This window comes from Pseudophryne corroboree, chromosome 8 (assembly GCF_028390025.1).
Source record: "Pseudophryne corroboree isolate aPseCor3 chromosome 8, aPseCor3.hap2, whole genome shotgun sequence".
Taxonomy (NCBI): Eukaryota; Metazoa; Chordata; class Amphibia; order Anura; family Myobatrachidae; genus Pseudophryne; species Pseudophryne corroboree.
The window spans coordinates 138,569,405-138,593,583 of record NC_086451.1 but is presented as its reverse complement, the minus strand read 5'-3'; the positions used below and the strand labels follow the sequence as shown (position 1 = coordinate 138,593,583).

General features: G+C 46.0%; 1 protein-coding gene across 2 annotated transcripts in view; it reads left to right on the top strand.

Annotated features, from left to right (window-relative positions):
- Positions 1–5,583: 5,583 nt before the first annotated feature.
- The window catches only part of LOC134948760 (endoplasmic reticulum membrane adapter protein XK-like), a 141,455-nt gene continuing 122,859 nt past the window's right edge, over positions 5,584–24,179 (top strand). Inside the window, exon 1 of one of the 2 annotated variants that reach the window (XM_063936967.1) lies at positions 5,584–6,486. In XM_063936967.1, the coding sequence (XP_063793037.1) occupies positions 6,164–6,486 (323 nt within the window). In that variant the 5' untranslated portion in view covers positions 5,584–6,163. The remainder of the gene's footprint in view (positions 6,487–24,179) is intronic. The other variant, XM_063936968.1, reaches the window with a different exon arrangement.

Sequence of the window (24,179 nt, the reverse complement as noted above, 5' to 3'; positions counted from 1 at the left end):
TTTATGCGGCAATACTTCCATGTGCCGTCTGGAATCTGCCTCACCTGACCACTGTCGTGTCTTCGTCTGGCAGATATGGACATCACATTTACTCTTGATGCCAGAATGCAAATATCCCTCTGCGCATCACGCATATATAGAAATGCATCCTTAAAATGCTCTATAGACAATAAAATCTTGTCCCTGTCAAGGGTATCAAAATTTTCAGTCAGGAAATCCGACCAAGCCCCCTCAGCGCTGCACATCCAGTCTGAGGCGATTGCTGGTCGTAGTATAACACCAGTATGTGTGTATATACTTCTTAGGCTATTTTTCAGCTTCTTATCAGCTGGCTCCTTGAGGGCGGCCGTATCTGGAGACGGTAACGCCACTTGTTTTTATAAGCGTGTGAGCGCCTTATCCACCCTAAGGTGTGTTTCCCAACTCGCCCTTACTTCTGGCGGGAAAGGGTATACCGCCCATAACTTTCTATCGGAGGAACCCCACGTATCACCACACACTTCATTTAATTTATCTGATTCAGGCAAAACTACAAGTAGTTTATTCACACCCTACAAAATACCCTTATTTGTGGTACTTGTAGTATCAGAAATATGTAACACCTCCTTCATGCCCTTAACATGTAACGTGTGGCCCTAAAGGAAAATACGTTTGTTTCTTCACCGTCGACACTGGAGTCAGTGTCCGTGAGGTAAATGGGCGTTTTTACAAGCCCCTGACGGTGTCTGAGACGCCTGGACAGGTACTAATTTGTTTGCCGGTCGTCTCATGTCGTCAACCGGCTTGCAGCGTGTTGACATGATCACGTACTTCCACAAGTAAGCCATCCATTCTGGTGTCGACTCCCTAGAGAGTGACATCACCATTACAGGCAATTTGCTCCGCCTCCTCACCAACATTTTCCTCATACATGTCGACACACACGTACCGACTTACAGCACACACACAGGGAATGCTCTGATAGAGGACAGGACCCACTAGCCCTTTGGGGAGACAGAGGGAGAGTTTGCCAGCACACACCAAAATGCTATAATTATACAGGGACAACCTTTATATAAGTGTTCCTCCCTTATAGCATTTAATATATATTTATATCGCCAAATCAGTGCCCCCCCTCTCTGTTTTAACCCTGTTTCTGCAGTGCAGTGCAGGGGAGAGCATGGGAGCCTTCCCCTCAGCCTTTCTGTGAGGGAAAATGGCGCTGTGTGCTGAGGAGAATAAGCTCCGCCCCTTTATCGGCGGGCTTTTCCTCCCGGTTTTTTAAGAACTGGCCTGGGTTAAAATACATACATATAGCCTTAATGGCTATATGTGATGTATTTATTTTGCCAAATAGGTATTTATATTGCTGCCCAGGGCGCCCCCAGCAGCGCCCTGCACCCTCCGTGACCATGTCAGTGAGCCGTGTGACAACAATGGCGCACAGCTGCAGTGCTGTGCGCTACCTCTCTGAAGACTGTGAAGTCTTCTGCCGCCTGTTTCCGGACCTCCGTCTCTGCCGTCTTCAGCGTCTGTAAGGGGGATCGGCGGCGCGGCTCCGGGACGAACCCCAGGCTGACCTGTGTTCCGACTCCCTCTGGAGCTCAGTGTCCAGTAGCCTAAGATCCCAATCCATCCTGCACGCAGGTGAGTTGGAGATCTCTCCCCTAAGTCCCTCGTTGCAGTGATCCTGTTGCCAGCAGGAATCAGAGTGAAAACCTAAAAAAAACTTTTCCAAACAGCTCTTTAAGAGAGCCATCCAGATTGCACCCTTCTCGGACGGGCACAAAAACCTAACTGAGGCTTGGAGGAGGGTCATAGGGGGAGGAGCCAGTACACACCATGTGACCTAAAAAGCTTTTTAGATGTGCCCTGTCTCCTGCGGAGCCCGCTATTCCCCATGGTCCTGACGGAGTCCCCAGCATCCACTAGGACGTTAGAGAAATAAAATTATTATTATTAATTATTATTATTATCAATGTCAAAGCTCAGTAAAGAAGGCAAGTATGGTGCTAGCGTGCATAAAAAGGGGAATTGAGACAAGGGACTCGGATGTAATCCTGCCACTGTATAAAGCATTGGTACGTCCACACCTGGAATATTGTGTTCAGTTTTGGGCACCACTGTATAAAAAAAAAAAAAAAAAAAGATATCGGTGAACTCGAAAGGGTTCAAAGGCAAGCTACTAAATTGATTAAAGGCCTAGAGGGACTGGATTACGAGGAAAGGCTTACTAGGTTGAATATGTATACACTAGAAAAAAGACACCTAAGAGGAGATATCATTAATATCTTCAAATATGTAAAGGGACATCACAAAGAGTTATCAGAGGAATTATTTATTAAAAGAACACAGTTTAGGACACATGGGCACTCTCTGCGGCTGGAGGAGAGAAAGTGCCGAACGCAACGGAGGAAAGGGTTCTTCTCTGATAGGGCAATAAGGATTTGGAATTCCCTGCCAGGGAAGGTGGTAATGGCGGACTCTGTAAATGGATTTAAAAAAGGAATAGATAAATTTCTGAATGAAAATGATATCCAAGGTTATAATATTTAAAATCTCTACATGGTTAATCCAGGGGTAATATGAGATATAGTAGTTAACTAGTCATAAAACATTATCCAGCAGGTATGTTGAATCATCACAACTTAATACTGGTTGAACACGATGGGCAATTTGCCTCTATTCAACCTCAATTACTATGTTACTAACATGTGAAAAGTTGAAACCATTATAATTAAGACTAAACCAATGAGAATGCTAATACAATCACAAGTTACCTGCAGCACTCACTTTCTGCTCTCACCCATAGCAGAGGCAAGTTTGGTGTAGCCTGGATCCTGGCAGTGATTTCATGTGGCCTGCACCAGCTGATTAAAAGGGCCACTGGTGTTTCTATAATGGGTGCAGTGTGTGCGGTGCACACGGCCCATGAGTCCAGACAGGGCCCCCACCGCACACTGTTCACCCATTTTCTAAATGCTCATCCCTCCGGAGTCCCGCGGCGACGTCCACGGCGGTATTAATACTCTGTGAAAATGGCCCAGCGGCCATTTTCACGTAGATCTGCGCATGTGCAGTAGAAAAATCTCAGGGAAAATGTCCGCTGCTTCATTTTCCCAGAGATCTGCGCATGCGCAGTCGAGTCTGAGCGCTCTAGTGCTCAGACTCTCAGCGCTGCCGGCAGAGAGGAGGGGGCCCGAACGGTGGAGGCTGCACCCGGGCCTTCTCCTCTCTTAAAGCGCCCCTGAAAAGGGCCCAGGTCCAACAAACAGAACAGATGTACCAGCAGGTCAGAATGTGTTTGGGGATTTTGTTGCTTTATATCAACTTGTGGTGTGAATCGAGGAGCGACTTTATGGTGCAAATTGAGGCACGAGTTGTTTTGTGCCGGCATGTGACTTCTGAGTCATTCTAATGCGACTTATAGTGCATTCATATACCTCCCAAAATGATCCTCTCCAGGAGGGACACAATGCTCTGCTTCTGGACTTCCCTCTTAATTTATGATTGCCAGTACCTGTGTTGAACAGGTGAATGGATAAGAAATGTGTTTCACCACATCTGCTAGCAATCATACATTTAGAGAAAAGTACAGGAGCAGAGCATTTTGTCCCTCCTGGAGAGGGTCATGTTGGGAGGTATGCATTCAAGTGCGACTTATAAAGTGTCTTCCCATGTGAAAATTGCAAAATCGACACAAATCGCAAAAGCCAATATCTGGCTACATACAATAGTGATTACGGGTGATTTGTATACTCTCCCAAAAATGATTCTTCATTTCCCCCCTGTAGTGCACTCCATGGAGCAGTTTCCGTACTGCTGTGGCTGAGAAGACAACACACAGTCCAAATGACTGTCTATTCCAGGCACACAAGCAATAGGTCCAATTTATTCAGAATACATAGAATCCATTTATTTATTTATAAACAGTTTCTTACATAGCACAGCATATTCCGTTGCGCTTTACAATTAGAACAACAGGAATAGAACAAAACAACTGGGTAAAAACAGACAGACAGACAGAGGTAGGAAGGCCCTGCTCGCAAGCTTACAATATATAGGGAAATAGGCATTGATACACAAGGATAAATGCTACCTATTGCATAATGGTCCACCAGATTGCCATTTCACCTATCAGTATGTTTTTAGACTACTGGAGAAAACCATTGCATCTAGGGAGCAAACACATAAATAACATACAAATTCCATGCAGATAGCGACCCAGTCAGAATTAAAGCCACAGCTTTAGGGAGGAGAACAATGCTAATCACTATATAAAATTAAATCTGCATACATCACATGGGCATGGAGAGACAAATTATCAGTTGGTTTACTGAAAACACAGTAAAAAGACCATCTTATCTTGTTAGTCATGACACACAATACATAATATACCACATGACAAGAAGCTGCGCATAAGATAATTAGAAGAGCAGTCATGTGATTTTGTAGTATTCATTACTGCACAGGGCATGCTGAAACATGCTTAAGCAGTGAAGGAGGTGTGCATGCATCTTTGCTTTTTTACAAATTTGGCACAACATGCAAAACACGGCTAAGCTGTTTTTCACAAGTAGCGAGTGGATGAATTTTTAAATGTTTGTTTGCCATAATAGAATATGTATAAAGTAACATATTAAAGATGCAAATTAAGAAAAATGACAAGGCATGGCTAAATCTCTGAGTCTATGGCATGCAAAACTGTGCCATACATGGTGGGATATAGCAAAGATGTATGTTGACACATCTGTAGGTGCACTTATAAATATACCCTTACTATGCAAACAACCACATACTTCAAAACAGACAAATTCTCTTTACCTTTTAAAAAAGGCAGGGGGCCTAATTCAGAGTTGATCGCAGCAGCAAATTTGTTAGCAGTGGGCAAAACCATGGGGGTCATTCCGAGTTGATCGCACGTAGCAACTTTTTGCTGCCCGTGCGATCAACTAGACGCCACCTATGGGGGTGGGTTTTTTGCATAGCTCGCTTGTGCAGCCCTGCTATGCAAAAACAGTTTTGTGTAGAAGTAGACCAGGGTATGAGTTATTTACCCTGTGCAATCGTTCCAGCGATGCAGGTCCTGGAATTGACGTCAGACATGCGCTCTTCAAACGCCTGGACATGCCTGTGTTCACTGAACCACTCCCAGAAAACGGTCAGTTGACCGTTCTGTCAATCTTGCTTTTGTCGTTATCGGTGTTGCTGCCCACCGACGGCCGTCACCAGGCAACGACGCGCCTGCACAGAACAGCAGCTATAACATGTGCAGAGAGACTTAGATTTGGGTGGGGTGTGTTCAAACTGAAATCTAAATTGCAGTGTAAAAATAAAGCAGCCAGTATTTACCCTGCACGGAAACAAAATAACCCACCCAAATCTAACTCTCTGCAAATGTTATATCTGACCCCCTGCAGTGCACATGGTTTTACCCAATTGCTAACAAATTTGCTGCTACGATTAACTCTGAATTACCCCCAATGATCGGTATCTCTTGCTTAAAACAAATCTGCAACTGCAATACACACAGTTGTAAAGCATATGTATTTTTATTAGTTGTTGCATAACAATCAAAATAACACGAAGCTGTTAATATAACATAAGCATTGTATACGCCTGCGGACAGTATGAACTGAGCTTTGTATGATCCAGTAACAGTGCGGGAGCTAGGACCCAGCGGGGCTGAGACACACCTGCTGCTGGAGATCACTGCAGACTGTAGTAGAGAGAAAGTAGACAGCTGCTGGGGAGACAGAGATAAGCCAGGCGTGAGGCTACTGCTACGTACATACACAGCATGAGTGATAAGGCAGCAACAGGTAATTCAGGCTGATCGGGTCTGGCAGATTCCCCTGCCTGGTCTGCACCCTAGCCTGACCTGGGACATGCACAGCTTTTCCCTGGCACTGTAACCAGCAGCAGATGTATCCCAACCAGCTGTCAGCAAGAAGTGGTGTGCGGTGCTGGAATCTGGTAGCAATAAGTGGCATTGCCAGCGTCTATCTTGCTTTGCAGAATAAAGATTACTCCAGAACTACTATCTGCACATCTGACTTCGTCTTGCAAATCGGCTGCAAAAACAGACGTTCCTCCCACCCCTGAGAGGAAGAAGAGACGGTGTCTTGTATTACAGCTGCTGCATGCCTGCTGGAACAACTCCCCCGGAGGCACTGCCAGGATCATGGATCAGGTGTGCGAGGCTCAGCAGTCTCCCCAGCTTCTGCTAGAGAATGGGTTCTACGTGCCCGTCAGGTCCTGGACTCACCCCCCTATCAGCATCCTAACCTCAACCTTGCTGTTCTGTGCGGAGACTGTGGCTGCTTGTGTGGTAACAGCGCAGTACAGTCACACGGAGGACACCGTCTGGATGTCTCTGACTATTGTCTTCATGCTGGTTCCTTCCATCATGGTGCAGCTCACACTGACTTTCATACACAGGGATCTGGGCAGGGACCGACCCCTGGTACTTCTGATGCACTTGTTGCAGCTCGGGCCGCTCATCAGGTAAAGTAGTCATATACTTATACACTGACTGTCATCATCATCATCATGTGTGTGCACCGTGTGTAGTTGTATGGGAGGAGTAGTATCACTCAGCCGGAAACACAAAGGACCCTTTCACTTTAGAAACCACCCTACTCAGGCACACGTCAGCAAAAGACGTCAGCAGGCAGAGCAGCAGCAGAACAGCATTTACTGTACTGTAATTACAGTAGTCTTTATGGAACTCATATTACTGTTTAATATGAATCTAAAGGAAAAGTGCAATAATATCTAATTTTAGGGCATGAATATACCGAATGAACCTATTGACTTTCAGTACAGACATATTTTTTTGCCCATGGTCACCTGCCTGATAATTGCTTATCTCAAGATCTGAGACCTGAGCAGCAATATTAACACCTTGGCTGGCAAATCATCACAATATATAGTCCCAGAGGCTATATATGTGATAAATACCCCTGCCAGAATCCATGAAAAAAGCGGGAGAAAAGTCAGCCGAAAAAGGGGCGGGGCTATCTCCCTCAGCACACTGGCGCCATTTTTCCCTCACAGCTCCGCTGGAAGGATCGCTCCCTGGCTCTCCCCTGCAGTTTCAATCACAAAAGGGTAAAAAAGAGAGGGGGGGCACTAAATTTAGGCGCAGCAAATATATAATATAAGCAGCTATAAGGGAAAACACTCAATTATAGTGCAAATCCCTGTGTTATATAGCGCTCTGGTGTGTGCTGGCATACTCTCTCTCTGTCTCCCCAAAGGGCTTTGTGGGGTCCTGTCCTCTGTCAGAGCATTCCCTGTGTGTGTGCGGTGTGTCGGTACGGCTGTGTCGACATGTTTGATGAGGAGGCTTATGTGGAGGCCGAGCAGATGCCAATAAATGTGATGTCACCCCCTGCGGGGTCGACACCTGAGTGGATGGTTCTGTGGAAGGAATTACGCGACAGTGTCGACTCCTTGCATAAAAGGTTTGACGACATACCAAATATGGGACAGCCGGCTTCTCAGCCTGTACCTGCCCAGGCGTCTCAAAAGCCATCAGGGGCTCTAAAACGGCCGCTACCTCAGATGGCAGACACAGATGTCGACACGGATACTGACTCCAGTGTCGACGACGATGAGACAAATGTAACTTCCAATAGGGCCACATGTTATATGATTGAGGCAATGAAAAATGTGTTGCATATTTCTGATGTTACCCCAGATACCACAAAAAAGGGTATTATGTTTGGAGAGAAAAAACTACCAGTAGTTTTTCCTCCATCTGAGGAATTAAATGAAGTGTGTGAAGAAGCGTGGGCTTCTCCCGATAAGAAACTGGTAATTTCTAAAAGATTACTAATGGCGTACCCTTTCCCGCCGGAGGATAGGTCACGTTGGGAAACATCCCCCTAGGGTGGATAAAGCACTCACACGCTTGTCAAAGAAGGTGGCACTACCGTCTCCGGATACGGCCGCCCTAAAAGAACCTGCTGATAGAAAGCAGGAGGCTATCCTGAAGTCTGTATATACGCACATAGGTATTATACTGAGACCAGCTATTGCTTCAGCATGGATGTGCAGTGCTGCAGCTGCGTGGTCAGATTCCCTGTCGGAAAATATTGATACCCTAGACAGGGACACTATATTGCTAACCGTAGAGCATATTAAAGACGCAGTCTTATACATGAGAGATGCACAGAGGGATATTTGCCGGCTGGCATCTAAAATAAGTGCAATGTCCATTTCTGCCAGGAGAGGGTTATGGACTCGGCAGTGGACAGGTGATGCAGATTCTAAAAGGCACATGGAAGTTTTGCCTTATAAGGGTGAGGAGTTGTTCGGAGATGGTCTCTCGGACCTCGTTTCCACAGCAACAGCTGGGAAGTCTACATTTTTACCCCATGTTCCCTCACAGCCAAAGAAAGCACCGTATTATCAGGTACTGTCCTTTCGGCCCAATAAGGGCAAGCGGGTTAAAGGCGCGTCCTTTCTGCCCAGAGGCAGAGGTAGAGGGAAAAAGCTGCAGCATACAGCCAGTTCCCAGGAGCAAAAGTCCTCCCCCACTTCCTCTTAAGTCCACCGCATGACGCTGGGGCTCCACCGGCGGAGCCAGGTACGGTGGGGGCCCGTCTCAAAAACTTCAGCAATCAGTGGGCTCGCTCACGGGTGGATCCCTGGATCCTTCAAGTAGTATCTCAGGGGTACAAGCTGGAATTCGAGACGTCTCCCCCCCGCCGTTTCCTCAAATCTGCCTTACCAACAACTCCCTCAGGCAGGGAGGCAGTGTTAGAGGCAATTCACAAGCTGTATTCCCAGCAGGTGATAGTCAAAGTGCCCCTACTTCAACAAGGACAGGGTTATTATTCCACAATGTTTGTGGTACCGAAACCGGACGGTTCGGTGAGACCCATTTTAAATTTGAAATCCTTGAACACATATATAAAAAAATTCAAGTTCAAGATGGAATCGCTCAGGGCGGTTATTGCAAGCCTGGACGAGGGGGATTACATGGTATCACTGGACATCAAGGATGCTTACCTGCATGTCCCCATTTACCATCCTCACCAGGAGTACCTCAGATTTGTGGTACAGGATTGTCATTACCAATTCCAGACGTTGCCGTTTGGTCTATCCACGGCTCCGAGGGTCTTTACCAAGGTAATGTCCGAAATGATGATACTCCTTCGAAAGAAGGGAGTTTTAATTATCCCGTACTTGGACGATCTCCTGATAAAGGCGAGGTCCAGGGAGCAGTTGTTGGTCGGGGTAGCACTATCTCGGGAGGTGCTACAACAGCACGGCTGGATTCTAAATATTCCAAAGTCACAGCTGGTCCCTATGACACGTCTACTGTTCCTGGGGATGGTTCTGGACACAGAACAGAAAAAAGTGTTTCTCCCGGAGGAGAAGGCCAAGGAGCTGTCATCTCTAGTCAGAGGCCTCCTAAAACCAAAACAGGGGTCGGTGCATCACTGCACGCGGATCCTGGGAAAGATGGTAGCTTCCTACGAAGCAATTCCATTCGGCATGTTCCATGCAAGAACCTTTCAGTGGGACCTGTTGGACAAGTGGTCCGGATCGCATCTTCAGATGCATCGGCTGATAACCCTGTCTCAGAGGACCAGGGTGTCTCTGTTGTGGTGGCTGCAAAGTGCTCATCTTCAAGAGGGCCACAGATTCGGCATACAGGACTGGGTCCTGGTGACCACCGATGCCAGCCTTCGGGGCTGGGGGGGCAGTCACACAGGGAAGAAACTTCCAAGGACTATGGTCAAGTCAGGAGACTTCCCTGCACATAAATATTCTGGAACTGAGGGCCATTTACAATGCCCTAAGTCAGGCAAAACCCCTGCTTCAAAACCAGCCGGTACTGATCCAGTCAGACAACATCACGGCAGTCGCCCATGTAAACCGACAGGGCGGCACAAGAAGCAGGACGGTGATGGCAGAAGCCACAAGGATTCTCCGATGGGCGGAAAATCACGTGTTAGCACTGTCAGCAGTGTTCATTCCGGGAGTGGACAACTGGGAAGCAGACTTCCTCAGCAGACACGACCTCCACCCGGGAAAGTGGGGACTTCATCCGGAAGTCTTTCAACTGATTGTAAACCGTTGGGAAAAGCCACAGGTGGACATGATGGCGTCCCGCCTAAACAAAAAGCTAGAAAGATATTGCGCCAGGTCGAGAGACCCTCAGGCGATAGCTGTGGACGCTCTAGTGACACCGTGGGTGTACCGGTCGGTTTATGTGTTCCCTCCTCTTCCTCTCATACCAAAGGTACTGAGGATAATAAGGAGAAGAGGAGTAAGAACTATACTCATTGTTCCGGATTGGCCAAGAAGAGCTTGGTACCCGGAACTTCAAGAAATGATCTCAGAGGACCCATGGCCTCTGCCGCTCAGACAGGACCTGCTGCAGCAGGGGCCCTGTCTGTTCCAAGACTTACCGCGGCTGCGTTTGACGGCATGGCGGTTGAACACCGGATCCTGAAGGAAAAGGGCATTCCGGAGGAAGTCATTCCTACGCTGATTAAAGCTAGGAAAGAAGTTACCGCAAACCATTATCACCGCATTTGGCGAAAATATGTTGCTTGGTGTGAGGCCAGGAAGGCCCCAACGGAGGAATTTCAGCTGGGCCGTTTTCTGCACTTCCTACAGTCAGATGTGACTATGGGCCTAAAATTGGGTTCCATTAAGGTCCAGATTTCGGCTCTATCGATTTTCTTCCAGAGAGAACTGGCTTCACTACCTGAAGTTCAGACCTTTGTTAAGGGAGTGCTGCATATTCAGCCCCCTTTTGTGCCTCCAGTGGCACCCTGGGATCTCAACGTGGTGTTGGATTTCCTAAAGTCACATTGGTTTGAGCCACTTAAAACCGTGGAGTTGAAATATCTCACGTGGAAAGTGGTCATGTTGTTGGCCTTGGCTTCGGCCAGGCGTGTATCAGAATTGGCGGCCTTGTCATGTAAAAGCCCTTATCTGATTTTCCATATGGATAGGGCAGAATTGAGGACTCGTCCCCAGTTTCTCCCTAAGGTGGTATCAGCTTTTCATCTGAACCAACCTATCGTGGTGCCTGCGGCTACTAAAGACTTGGAGGCTTCCAAGTTGTTGGACGTAGTCAGGGCCCTGAAAATCTATGTTTCCAGGACAGCTGGAGTCAGGAAGACTGACTCGCTATTTATCCTGTATGCGCCCAACAAGTTGGGTGCACCTGCTTCAAAGCAGACTATTGCTCGCTGGATCTGTAGTACGATTCAGCTTGCACATTCTGCGGCTGGACTGCCGCATCCTAAATCAGTGAAAGCCCATTCCACGAGGAAGGTGGGCTCTTCTTGGGCCGCTGCCCGAGGGGTCTCGGCTTTACAACTTTGCCGAGCAGCTACTTGGTCGGGGTCAAACACATTTGCTAAATTCTACAAGTTTGACACCCTGGCTGAGGAGGACCTAGAGTTTGCCCATTCGGTGCTGCAGAGTCATCCGCACTCTCCCGCCCGTTTGGGAGCTTTGGTATAATCCCCATGGTCCTTACGGAGTTCCAGCATCCACTTAGGACGTCAGAGAAAATAAGATTTTACTCACCGGTAAATCTATTTCTTGTAGTCCGTAGTGGATGCTGGGCGCCCATCCCAAGTGCGGATTGTCTGCAATACTTGTATATAGTTATTGTTTAACTAAAGGGTTATTGTTGAGCCATCTGTTGAGAGGCTCAGTTGTTGTCCTACTGTTAACTGGGTATTGTATCACGAGTTATACGGTGTGATTGGTGTGGCTGGTATGAGTCTTACCCGGTATTCAAAATCCTTCCTTATTGTGTCAGCTCTTCCGGGCACAGTATCCTAACTGAAGTCTGGAGGAGGGTCATAGTGGGAGGAGCCAGTGCACACCAGTTAGACCTAAAGCTTTCTTTATAATTGTGCCCAGTCTCCTGCGGAGCCGCTATTCCCCATGGTCCTTACGGAGTCCCAGCATCCACTACGGACTACGAGAAATAGATTTACCGGTGAGTAAAATCTTATTTTTTTCTTTTACAATTATGTCATTGCTGTTTCTCAGTTTTAAGCATCCGCCTCATTCATCAAGGCTGTAACAAAGTAGATATCACTCATATCTCCTTGTTTCAGTCATGCCACAATAATTTCCACACTCTTCATACTTAAGTTTGGTGCACAACCCAGTAATACCTCTTTGTTTTTGTTATTAAACCAGTAATAGTATCAGAATGCATTTCATCATGAACTAGGGCAGGTCATCCATGTGGTCTCCATGGATGGTGGCCATTGATGTTGACAATGGTAGGAAACTATGAGGTATGGGACCATTGATGGTACGTGCATGCATGGCATCTGGCGCTGCTGCTTCTGCATATGAGCCGGAGATGCTGACCGATCTTGTCAAGTCAGCAGACAGAGACCAAGGTGGCCGCAAGCCATCCTGGCACACTGACTCTTAAGGGATCAATCCAATTAGGTGCGACGGGTACAAGTTGACGTTGCTGCGGTGTTTCATTGCCGGCAACGGCACCACATCTTGCAACCCAATTTCAGCCCGAATAAAGTTGAGGTTGCCAGCTGCATGGGGGCAGAGTTTTCACCCGGAATTGGATTGACCCATAAGGGTAGAGGGAGGATATTGCTGCAGTATCTCCTCTTCTACACTCCTGCCCTGCTGCTATTGATCGTCCTCTAGCGCTGTTTGTCCGTGATTGGCTGCATGTAGATTCTTATTGGTGGGCTGCTGCTGCACGCTTTCACAAGCAGCAGCCCCGCGCCAGCATAATATGTTTGTATGTGTAAGAGTCAGACGGTGGGGCTTGGCTGCCGACTGTTAGCCTCTGTGCAGCAGCAGCACCCTAGTAATGAAAAAAAATCTGGTTCTCCACCATCGATGATGATAACACTTACAGACTATCGACTGTTTCTAATCATAGATGGTCGATGGCCATCCCTATCATGAATCCTTACTACTTAGTCATTTTAAATATGACTGGATTAAATAGGGATTTTATTTACACATTTTGTTTACTGATGATACAGTCAGGAATCTGTTAAATTAATAGTTTTTTAACTTGGGTGATAAAATGGCATTAAGACTTATTCATAGTTTTTGTGTTGGGAATCATGAGTGCAGGGAGGGTGTGGATGGTACAAAGTACCCCCTTTTTGGAGCCCTACAGGGGGTTTTACAGTGGGGCAGATAATGCTCCAATGTGCTGGATGTGCAGCCTAGTGGAGCCACCAAGAAGCAGCTCACACAAGAACTCAAGATTACTTTCAGGACCTTGTGGAAAATATGGGTGTGGTATTGAAGGTTGGCCACACTTAGGGGGTAATTCCAAGTTGATCGCAGCAGGAATTCTGTTAGCAATTGGGCAAAACCATGTGCACTGCAGGGGGGGCAGATATAACATGTGCAGAGAGAGTTAGATTTGGGTGTGGTGTGTTCAATCTGCAATCTAATTTGCAGTGTAAAAATAAAATAGCCAGTATTTACCCTGCACAGAAATAAAATAACCCACCCAAATCTAACTCTCTCTGCAAATGTTATATCTGCCCTCCCTGCAGTGCACTTGGTTTTGTCCAACTGCTAAAAAATTTCCTGCTGCGATCAACTTGGAATTACCCCCTTAGGTCGACCACTATTGGTCGACAGTAACTAGGTCGACAGGGATTCTAGGTCAACAGGGTCTCTTGGTTGACATGAGTTTTTTAAATCTTTTTTGGTTTCATTTTCACCGTACAGTGATCGGAAACCGCAATTAGTGCACCGTGTTTGCTCACCATGCTTCGGGCAGGTTACCATTCCCAATCATAGTTCACGTGGGTCGTAAAGTATGAAAAAGTTTTTAAAAAGAGAAGAAAAAATTGTGAAAAACTCATGTCGACCTTTTGACCTGTCGACCTAGAACATGTCGACCTAGAAACCCTGTCAACCTAGTTACTGTCAACCAATAGTGGTCGATCTAGACATTGTCGACATAAGTCTTGTAGACCTAGAGACTGGATATCGGAAAATATATTTGGTGGAAAGGAAACATGGCAGTGTAAAGGATCAATGTAGTAAAACTAATAATTGTAGTTGTATATGTAAAAACAATTAGATTTATAATTAAAGCAAAATATAAAAACAATGCGCTATTGTTTGTTTACATGACATTCTTAAGCAGTTTCTGACTGCCTGCAGTGTATTTATGTAAGTGCTGTTCAAGGGTTTGTTGTGTGGGCAGGAACAGAGGGGTGGTATTCAGTATGCCGGCTGTTGGGATCTCGGCGCTCAGTATACCGGCGCCGGAATCCCGACACCCGGCATACTGACAACTATTCTCCCTCTTGGGGGTCCACGACCCCCCTGGAGGGAGAATAAATTACGCGCGCCACCGTGCCCGCAAGGGGCTCATTTGCGCTCGCCCAGCTGTTGGTATGCCAGCGGTCGGGATCCCGGCGTCGGTATCCATACTACACCCGAACAGAGATTTCTCCGGCAGGGTCCACAGGTTATCCACAGGATAACATTGGGATATGCTGGAGCGACAGCGGATTGGCACCAAACGATCACAAGCTTTCTGGCCTCCCAGGATGCACCGGGCTCGTCCATATAATCCCGCCCACCGACACAGTCAAATCAGTTTTTTATTTGGTGCGGCAGGAGCCGAACCATGGTCACAGGGCTGCTGGTTCGGGCAGCCCTGTGCTTTATTTAATTTATTTTTATAGTTTTACTATGTTTTGAGTGATCTTTCCTAACAGCGTCTTACACGCATATTGGAAAGAGTCGCTCCAACAACTCTCCGCCGGGTCGCAACAACGCTTACCCACGGTACGTGCTGTCTCGACGGGCGTCTGTGTCGGATGTTACTAGCAGGTCCAGCAGACGTTACCAGGCTGTGGCCAGAGCACGGGGAGAAGGTAAGGCATCGGTTCCGCTTAGAAGGGGAATCCGGACACAGCCGCTCTGTTTATCTGCCTGAGCACCTCTATATTCATTGCAGCGAGGTTGCTAAGAAACCTGGTGCTGACACAAAACTAAGCTGCAAAAGTGATGCTAAACAAAAAAAAGAAATCTGACTAGGATACAATGCTCCAGTCATTATGATACTCATACATTCAGTTCCCTCTGACCTCGTTTTCACCATGCACTATCCCTCACCGCTGCCTGCAAACATCGCAAATCGCAACTAATAGTTGCAATGGTGATGCAAGTCTGCATCCTCGGACACCGCACTTGGATCTCACAAATACAGGCGGGAGATGCCTTTTGCTACATTTGAATTTTATTTGCACAGAATTCCACAGGCACTTCCTGCAGCTGCGTAATTGCTTACAAATCTGAATTAGGCTCTATGTGCCGATCTACTGTGAGCATGCGAGTGCGGCAGTGTTGTCTCCTCAGATTAAGATTTCTATACTTGCTCCAAAGGTATTCCAAAAGAGAAGAATACAGACTTACATGGAAATCCAATATGTAATGTCCTGCGTCCTTGTACCTCTACCTAACGCATTTCATCGCGCTTCGGCTCCTTTCTGTATGCTTATTGCATTCATGTATCTCTTATTTGAATGATAATTGTCTGGTATTATGGATTCTGGGATGCCTTATAAGTGCGTAATGATGATGAAGTTCAGTACTGTGGAATATGTACTTGATTCACAGCCCGGCGTAAGTATAAGCAGTTGGGCCCCACAACAAGCTGTTGATGGACCACTCCAACTGACTTTGTAATGCTGCCAGCTCCCAAACTCTCCCTCCCCTCTTGTACCAACTTTTCAATACCGTTCTGGCCCAGTCCTGACATTGCAATGCCATCAGCTACCCCTACTCTGGTCCTGACTCTTCAGTGTTGTCAGCCCCGCGGAGCTCACCTAGTATGGGACCCTGGTCACGTTCAATTATGTAGACTGTCTATCCCAGCAGGCTGGACAGCTGGGATCGACTCTACAGCGTGATTGAATGGGGGGAGATGGGAGTAGGTGCTGGTCAGCTGTGGCACAGAGTGTTGGAGGGAGGAGGGTGGGCAGCTGGGGCCTCAGTATTATGTGTGATTGGGTGCAGGGGGAAGGTGTGCCCCGGAGGCAGTGCGTGCCCCATAGCAACCGTACTTCCTGCACCCACGGTAGTTGCGCCCTGTTTATTCATACTGAATGATGGCTAATTTAGTGTCCCTTTTTTTAAATAGTTCATGACCATGCTCTTTATAGCTTGTACGTTATCAGGGAAAGGGAAAGGGATACTACTGCACTAGCATATTATAGAAAAGTTCCAAATTAGAACAAAGGAAACCCCTAGTTATATTCTATATCAGATATTTGAATTATATAGGGGGTGCTGCCACTGAATATATTGTTGCCAATATATAGTTATGTACAAAAAGAAACAGAGAAGGATTGGACTTGAAGTGGCGCACTTAAACATTAAATTGATACATAAAATATAACTTTTATTAGAGTATATTTGTTAAAAAGACCTGTAGCTGTGAAATATTAAAACCAAAAACATATAAATTGACAAAACAAAGTGTGATATGTGTGAATAAAAACACACACTGTGCTAACTGTGTAGTGCTACACATATATAATATATTATAGGTACTATGACCCTTGAATCAAATTATATGTGTTGTTAGGCTGAGTGCCCAATGGCGCTTTGAAGTCACTGATCAGTTGTACTAGATAGGCTTACTGAGGGTACTGTAAAGTGCAATATTCCAATAGAAAGCTCCCCTTCAGTTTGGGCGCTGTGACCCCTCACTTATGTGCAATCATATGCTTGTACAGCTATGAGTCAGTGTTTATCCTCACTAGTGATCTCAATGTAACTAGCTGTTCTCAATCAGTTTACAGCAGGTAATATCTGAAGTCAGTATCACTTTAAGTGAATAATCTGTTTGGGCGCTATGATCCCTCACTTATATGCATTCATATGCTTATACAGCTATGAATCCGTGTTTCTCCTCACTAGTGATCTCAATGTAATTGGCTGTTCTTAATCAATTTACAGCAGATAATAACTGAAGTCAGTGTCACTTTAAGTGAATGATAATTGATGTTCACTTATATGCTTATACAGCTATAGATCAGTGCTTCTCCTCACTAGTGATCTCAATATAATTAGCTGTTCTCAGTCGATTTACAGCAGGTAATTAATAAAGTTAATATCACTTTAAGTGAGTAATCACAATGTTCATTAGTGATATTGTTAATGAGAGACACTGTAATGTCCAAGAATGCATATAAACTGACAGTTTTCCACAATATTCGGCGAGTCACACTGTGCTGCTGTGTATAATAACAATGTGCTAAATGTATTGTGTTGTTAGGAATAGAGCGAGATCTATACTAAAGTTGAGCTGGCTATTGTGAAGCCTCATGACCCTGATGGAGCTCACAAGTTTTCCTGCACTGAGAGGATTATTTAACCACATATGACTCAGCAAGCTGCATGTACTAGCAACATTGTAGCAAGACTAAGATACACTGCTTAATGTAGCAGCTGAGACATCTCCTACAGCACTGCTTGTTACTTTACAAGTATAGAACAATTATCTAGCAGTGTTTATGTGCTACTCAGGTTAAATTCTGTTTATTTGATATATAGGTTTCCATCACACAGCTGATAATTACAAAACAGCTAGTTAGTATATACTGCTATTAACAGCTGATGGAGTGTTCCAGTGTACGGCATTAGTGCAATACTCAAACAGCTCACTAAACCCTGTGCCTTACAGCTATGATCTATATTCCACTATAATAGTAGTGAATATTGTGGAAAACTGTGAATTTATATGCATTCTTGGACATTACAGTGTCTCTCATTAACAATATCACTAATGAACATTGTGATTACTCACTTAAAGTGATATTAACTTTATTAATTACCTGCTGTAAATCGACTGAGAACAGCTAATTATATTGAGATCACTAGTGGGGAGAAGCACTGATCTATAGCTGTATAAGCATATAAGTGAACATCAATTATCATTCACTTAAAGTGACACTGACTTCAGTTATTATCTGCTGTAAATTGATTAAGAACAGCCAATTACATTGAGATCACTAGTGAGGAGAAACACGGATTCATAGCTGTATAAGCATATGAATGCATATAAGTGAGGGGTCATAGCGCCCAAACAGATTATTCACTTAAAGTGATACTGACTTCAGATATTACCTGCTGTAAACTGATTGAGAACAGCTAGTTACATTGAGATCACTAGTGAGGATAAACACTGACTCATAGCTGTACAAGCATATGATTGCACATAAGTGAGGTGTCATAGCGCCCAAACTGAAGGGGAGCTTTCTATTGGAATATTGCACTTTACAGTACCCTCAGTAAGCCTATCTAGTACAACTGATCAGTGACTTCAAAGCGCCATTGGGCACTCAGCCTAACAACACATATAATTTGATTCAAGGGTCATAGTACCTATAATATATTATATATGTGTAGCACTACACAGTTAGCACAGTGTGTGTTTTTATTCACACATATCACACTTTGTTTTGTCAATTTATATGTTTTTGGTTTTAATATTTCACAGCTACAGGTCTTTTTAACAAATATACTCTAATAAAAGTTATATTTTATGTATCAATTTAATGTTTAAGTGCGCCACTTCAAGTCCAATCCTTCTCTGTTTCTTTATAGCTTGCAAGCATGCTAAAATAGATCTACATACTCTCTAACTGTACCTTTTTAGCAGGTACAGTACCTTTATTTTTTTTATTTTTTTATTTATTTTTTCATGGTCTGCACCAATTTTTGACTCTCAAAATTTCCATTGAAAATACAGGAAAGGGGGCGTGGCCCTTTCCTAATTTGTACCGATTTATGGGGGTGATTCCGAGTTGTTCGCTCGCTAGCTGCTTTTAGCAGCATTGCACACGCTAAGCCGCCGCCCTCTGGGAGTGTATCTTAGCTTAGCAGAAGTGTGAACGAAAGATTAGCAGATTTGCGAATAGAAATTTCTTAGCAGTTTCTGAGTAGCTCCAGACTTACTCAGCCATTGCGATCAGCTCAGTCCTTTTCGTTCCTGGTTTGACGTCACAAACACACCCAGCGTTTGCCTAACCACTCCCCCGTTTCTTCAGCCACTTCTGCGTTTTGCAACTCGAACGCCTGCGTTTTTCCGCACACTCCCATAAAACGGCCAGTTTCCGCCCAGAAACACCCACTTCCTGTCAATCACACTACGATCAGCACAGCGATGAAAAAGCTTTGTTATGCCGTGAGTAAAATACCTAACTTTTGTGTAAAATAACTAAGCGCATGCGCTCTGCTAACCTTGCGCATGCGCAGTAAGCGACTAATCGCAGTATAGCGAAAATCGGCAACGAGCGAACAACTCGGAATGACCCCCTATATGTGTAAAATGTTGGAGGGTATGGATCTACAGTATCTGTCAACCATGAATCATGCAGTCTGTGCTCCTATAAAAGAAAGCTACAGTCATTTATGTGATAAAGAGTGGAACAAATCCCTTTGCGGGCTCGCTGCCCTCGCAACAGGTTCTATTCCCACTCTATGAGTGTCATGGACTGGATACCGACGCTGAGATCCAGAACGCTGAATAGCACATCGGTCGGCATGCCGACCTACAGCGACTGTTTCCACTTGTGGATGTCCACGACACCCATAGAATGGGAACAGAACCTGTGGCGTACGCAGCGAGCCACCGAGCCCGCTGCATGGCTAGTGCAGCGAGCCCACAAGGGGCTTCGTTGCGCTCGTCCCCCCCCCCCCACCACCACCCCGCCTGCCATCTAAAATCCAGGATCCCGACGTCGGCATGGTGACCAGTCACACAAACCCAACCCTCATGGACACCCACGAGTGGGAATAGTCCCTGTAAGTCGGCATGCTGATTGTCGACGTTTCTAGCGGTCGGGATTCCGGCATCTGTATCCTGACCACCAGTAACGGGATTACATCCCTTTGGGGGAGGTAGTGGAGAATGTCTGCAAAATCGCAGGCTTGTCGTGACTGTTTTACACATAAAACATGACGCCAGCATCACAGCTCCCGTGGCTATTCTGCGCTTCCAAGGAGGCTCTCTGAGGCAATGTTCCTCATATCTGCGTTGCAGTTGTGATGGTTAAAGCATTTACAGAGCATGTTGCGATGGCTTCGGTGAGTGTCTCTGTTCACTTGTGGGCAGCTGTTACACTTGTGTTGCCTTGCAGTTCCAACGGTGAAAAGTATTGCTGTTACATTGGCATTATGACCGCATCTGAACCAGGCCCACTGTGCATATATACGCAGTGTCAACTTTCCCAGAGGAGAGTCTTCCACAAATATGAAAGACTCCTCCATTGTACTGGCGGGTCCGGTATGATATACCGGCTGACGGGATGCCGGCTGTCAGTATCCCAACAGCGGCATCCTGTCTGCCGGAATACCGGCAGTACTGCCACAGGTTCTATTCTAGCTCGGTTGGTGGTGTGAAGCCACCAACCGAGTGGGAATTAGGGGCAGGTGTCAGGATGCCAGCCATCGGCAAAATGCGTCTGTCTCCTGAATGCTGGGATCTTGACCGCCAGCATTATGACTGCATCCCGTACTGGCAATGTAACTTGCAAGGACAGCAGGGGTGTATCTAGGAGTCCGAGCGCCCCTGGCAAAGTAAGGGACTGGCGCCCCCCATATTTGAAATAGGGAGGGTGCAAGTGCAAAAAAGGGACCTGCTCTTGTGGGAAAGGGGCATGACAATACAGCAGTTCCGCCAATTCAAATTACGCTACACAGTAGTAACCCTTATACACATCATGCCCACACAGTACCAGTTCCCTTTACACATTATGCCCACACAGTAATTCTTATAACACTGAGGAGACATCAGCAGTGCTTGGCCTGGCTGAGGATGCAGTGCCACTCAAGGCCAGATAGTATAATCAAACAGTAATGCAAAGAAGTGCAGTGCAGCGTAGTACCCAGTTTCGCTTGCCCAAAAAATGGGTGTGGCAACATGCCACATGGGGCGTGACCAATGAAAATGGGGGCTTGATACACACATGACCCCAATACTGCAGTGCCAGATACACATATGCCCCCAGTAGTGCCAGATACACATATGCCCCCACAGTGCCAGATACGCATATGCCCCCACAGTGTCAGAGACACACATGCCCCCACAGTGCCAGATATGCCCCCACAGTGCCAGATATGCCCCTATGGTGCTAGATATGCCCCCACAGGGCCAGATACACATATGCCCTCACAGTGCCAGATAAGCCCCCACAGTCATATAGTCTTAGTCCACATCCCCCTCCCAGCACATAGCCATAGTCCCCTCCCAGTAAATAGCCATAGCCCCCACCTCCCCAAGCAATAGCCGTAGTCTCCACCTCTCCCAACACAGTCATACAGTAGTCCCATCACATAACAATAATTCCCTGCCAACATAGATAGCCATAGTCCCCCTCAACAAACACATAGCCATAGTCTCAATCCCAGCACATAGCTGTAGTCCGCCCTTAGCACATAGTAGTAGTCTCCCCCACTCCCAACACATACATAAACTCCCCACACAGCCCTAGTCCCCACCCCCACAACGTCCCAGCAGATAGCCGTAGTGTCTGGCAATACCTGCTGTGCCGAGCTGCCTGGGACGGATCGCTCAGCAGGCAGAAGCTGGTGCCGGTGTCCGGCACTGCACCAAACTACGTGAAGAAACTGAAAAAAAAAATACAGCTCCCAGCAGCCCTTGCCGCTGGGAGCTCCCAACAGCAAGGGTTGCTGGGAGCTGGTAGTTTATTTTCAGTTTCTTCCCTGTAGTGCATTGCGGTGCCGTACACCGGCGCCAGCTCCTGCCTGCTCAGTGTTCCTCAGCCCTCAGTATGCTGACCGGCGGTCTCCTGACCGGCAGTCAGCCATACTACACCCTCCGCCCTCCATCCCAGGCAATGCACAGGCAGCTCGGCACAGCAGGTGTTGCCAGACACTACGGCTTAAGGAATTCCACCAACTGGCCGAGGGTGGCACTGGCGGGTGGCGCCCCCTGCTTGGCTGGCGCCCCTGGCGAGTGCCATCCTGGCCAATGGTTAGATACGCCCCTGACAGCAGTTACCACTGCTGCTGTCCCTGCAAATTACACTATTAATACATTAGTCTCTTAGAAACTGAACTAGTGAGGCCTAAATTGAATAACTATAATTTATGCTGGGGAAATGAAAATTTAAAGGGGGAGATGTATGAAGTCTTTAAGAGATAGATAAAGTGGAGAAATGGCCAAAGCAACCTTGTGTATCTTTTAGATTTGTGTGGGAATAGTTTTCTTCCTGGATTACTAGGAAGCATAGAGGGTATCTACAACAATTCATTGTAGATGCTCAGTGTCCTTCAAATGTCACTTTTGCACCACCTAGCTTACTTAAGGGGGTACACACGTAGAGATGTGAGCTGAGCGAGGAAAAAAAAAAAAAAAACGATCACTTCACCCAACGGTGAAGTGAGTGATCTGACTAGATTTGGCCTGCATGCAGGTCAATGTAGAATCAGTGATAGCGACGTGCGGGGCCACGTATCGCTATCACTATGGGCTATACACACGGAGCAATGTGTGCTTACTTTCTAAGCAATCTAGTCAGATTGCTTTGAATTTAAGCATGGATCTCTCTGGGTGTACCCCCCTTTATTCTATCATGAGATCTGTTATCAAGGCTGGGACATTTATTAGTTGCCTTGGCATCCTTCTCTTCTATCCAACGCACTGCTGTTAAAGAGAAGAGTTTATGCAGGATAGATGTTTATGCAGGTTATAGATTATATGGTTGTGTATTAGCGTTATCTGGGTGGGGGTCATTAATATAATAGCACACAGATTCTATTAATATACACACACAGATTACATTATTATAGCTAGCACATCATTGTGACCTAGCTCCAGCGATATAATTCTGGTGATTGTGCCATTATGTAACGTGGGATAGAGTCACGTTGATGCGATTGTGCTGTCACATCACCGCAAGCAGTCCACTGTGCCGCACCAAGTCCCCCACATAGCCAACCTGGCTGCCTCCTCCCAGAGGGAAAATTTGCTGATCATTCTACAAATTCCTACAACTGATGGTGATCTGGTCTATAAGCTGGGAACCAAGGACGGCCAAACGTGACTCCTTAAATCAGAAACCGCCGGCTGGGTCTTCTGCAACGAGGACGCGGCCAACCAGCTGACGGGGAGAGTCAGATCTGCACAGCCGTCCGTTTACAAGCGGCTCCAGCTTCCCGTGCTCTGTTGAGCGGACATAGACGGGTGAGAGACAGCACCACACACCGCTGAGTGCAGCGCAAGATCCCGCAAAAACAGCCAGTTGGGCTGCAGTGGTAAGCTGCCATACACGGCACATAAGCAGCAATCACATTACGGGACAAGTGCTCTCAGGATCGTTTGCACATAACGTGGGACACCATACTTAGTGCCACTGCTTGTATATACAAGAGACTGCACCTTAAAACTGAAAAGCATACGAGTGTGCAAAAGTTTTCATACCATTTTAAGAAACATATATATCATGGAACAATAAGCTGTGTGCATACAGCATATGAGTGGTAACCACAATTTGGGACAGCATCTTTAAACACAGTTGTTTCTACAATATCTATATGGATAACATTTTAAAGTTAAATTGCACTTTTTTATGAAAGATGTATACTTAAGATTGGATACTATCTAGAGTGTTCATAAGTATTCATACTACATGTGGTAATATATATCAGGTGTTTTCCATTGTTATAGCAATTAGGAAAAGTATTTGATGACTTGTACACATGAATTCTATATAGTAAAAGCAGAACGTTACCCAATCTTTTTATATATATTTTTTTTTTATTGAATAAATAAATCAGATGGTTATATATTATACAGGAGTTTTCATTCATATATGCACCATTTAGTATTTTAGCGCAAAACAGCCATTTTTTGGTTCTTTGGTTTGCTTTAAGTTCTGAGGTGGAGATCTGTGGCTCTTCATCATCACTAATTAAAATAGTTGTGTGCACACAGACACAGCTGGACTATTTTTTTGCAGCTCATAGTGTAAAAACTAATTAAATTTATACAATTTAAAAACATACAGCGCCTGAATTGTGATTTTTGGGGCAACTCTGAATATGCCTGATGCAGTGATGTGAGTAAATCTGGTGTACTTTGTTCCCGGCGATCTGGATGCTGGTGGTCATGTGACCGATGCCGGACTCCCAATATCACTCGGGAGTCCGGCGCC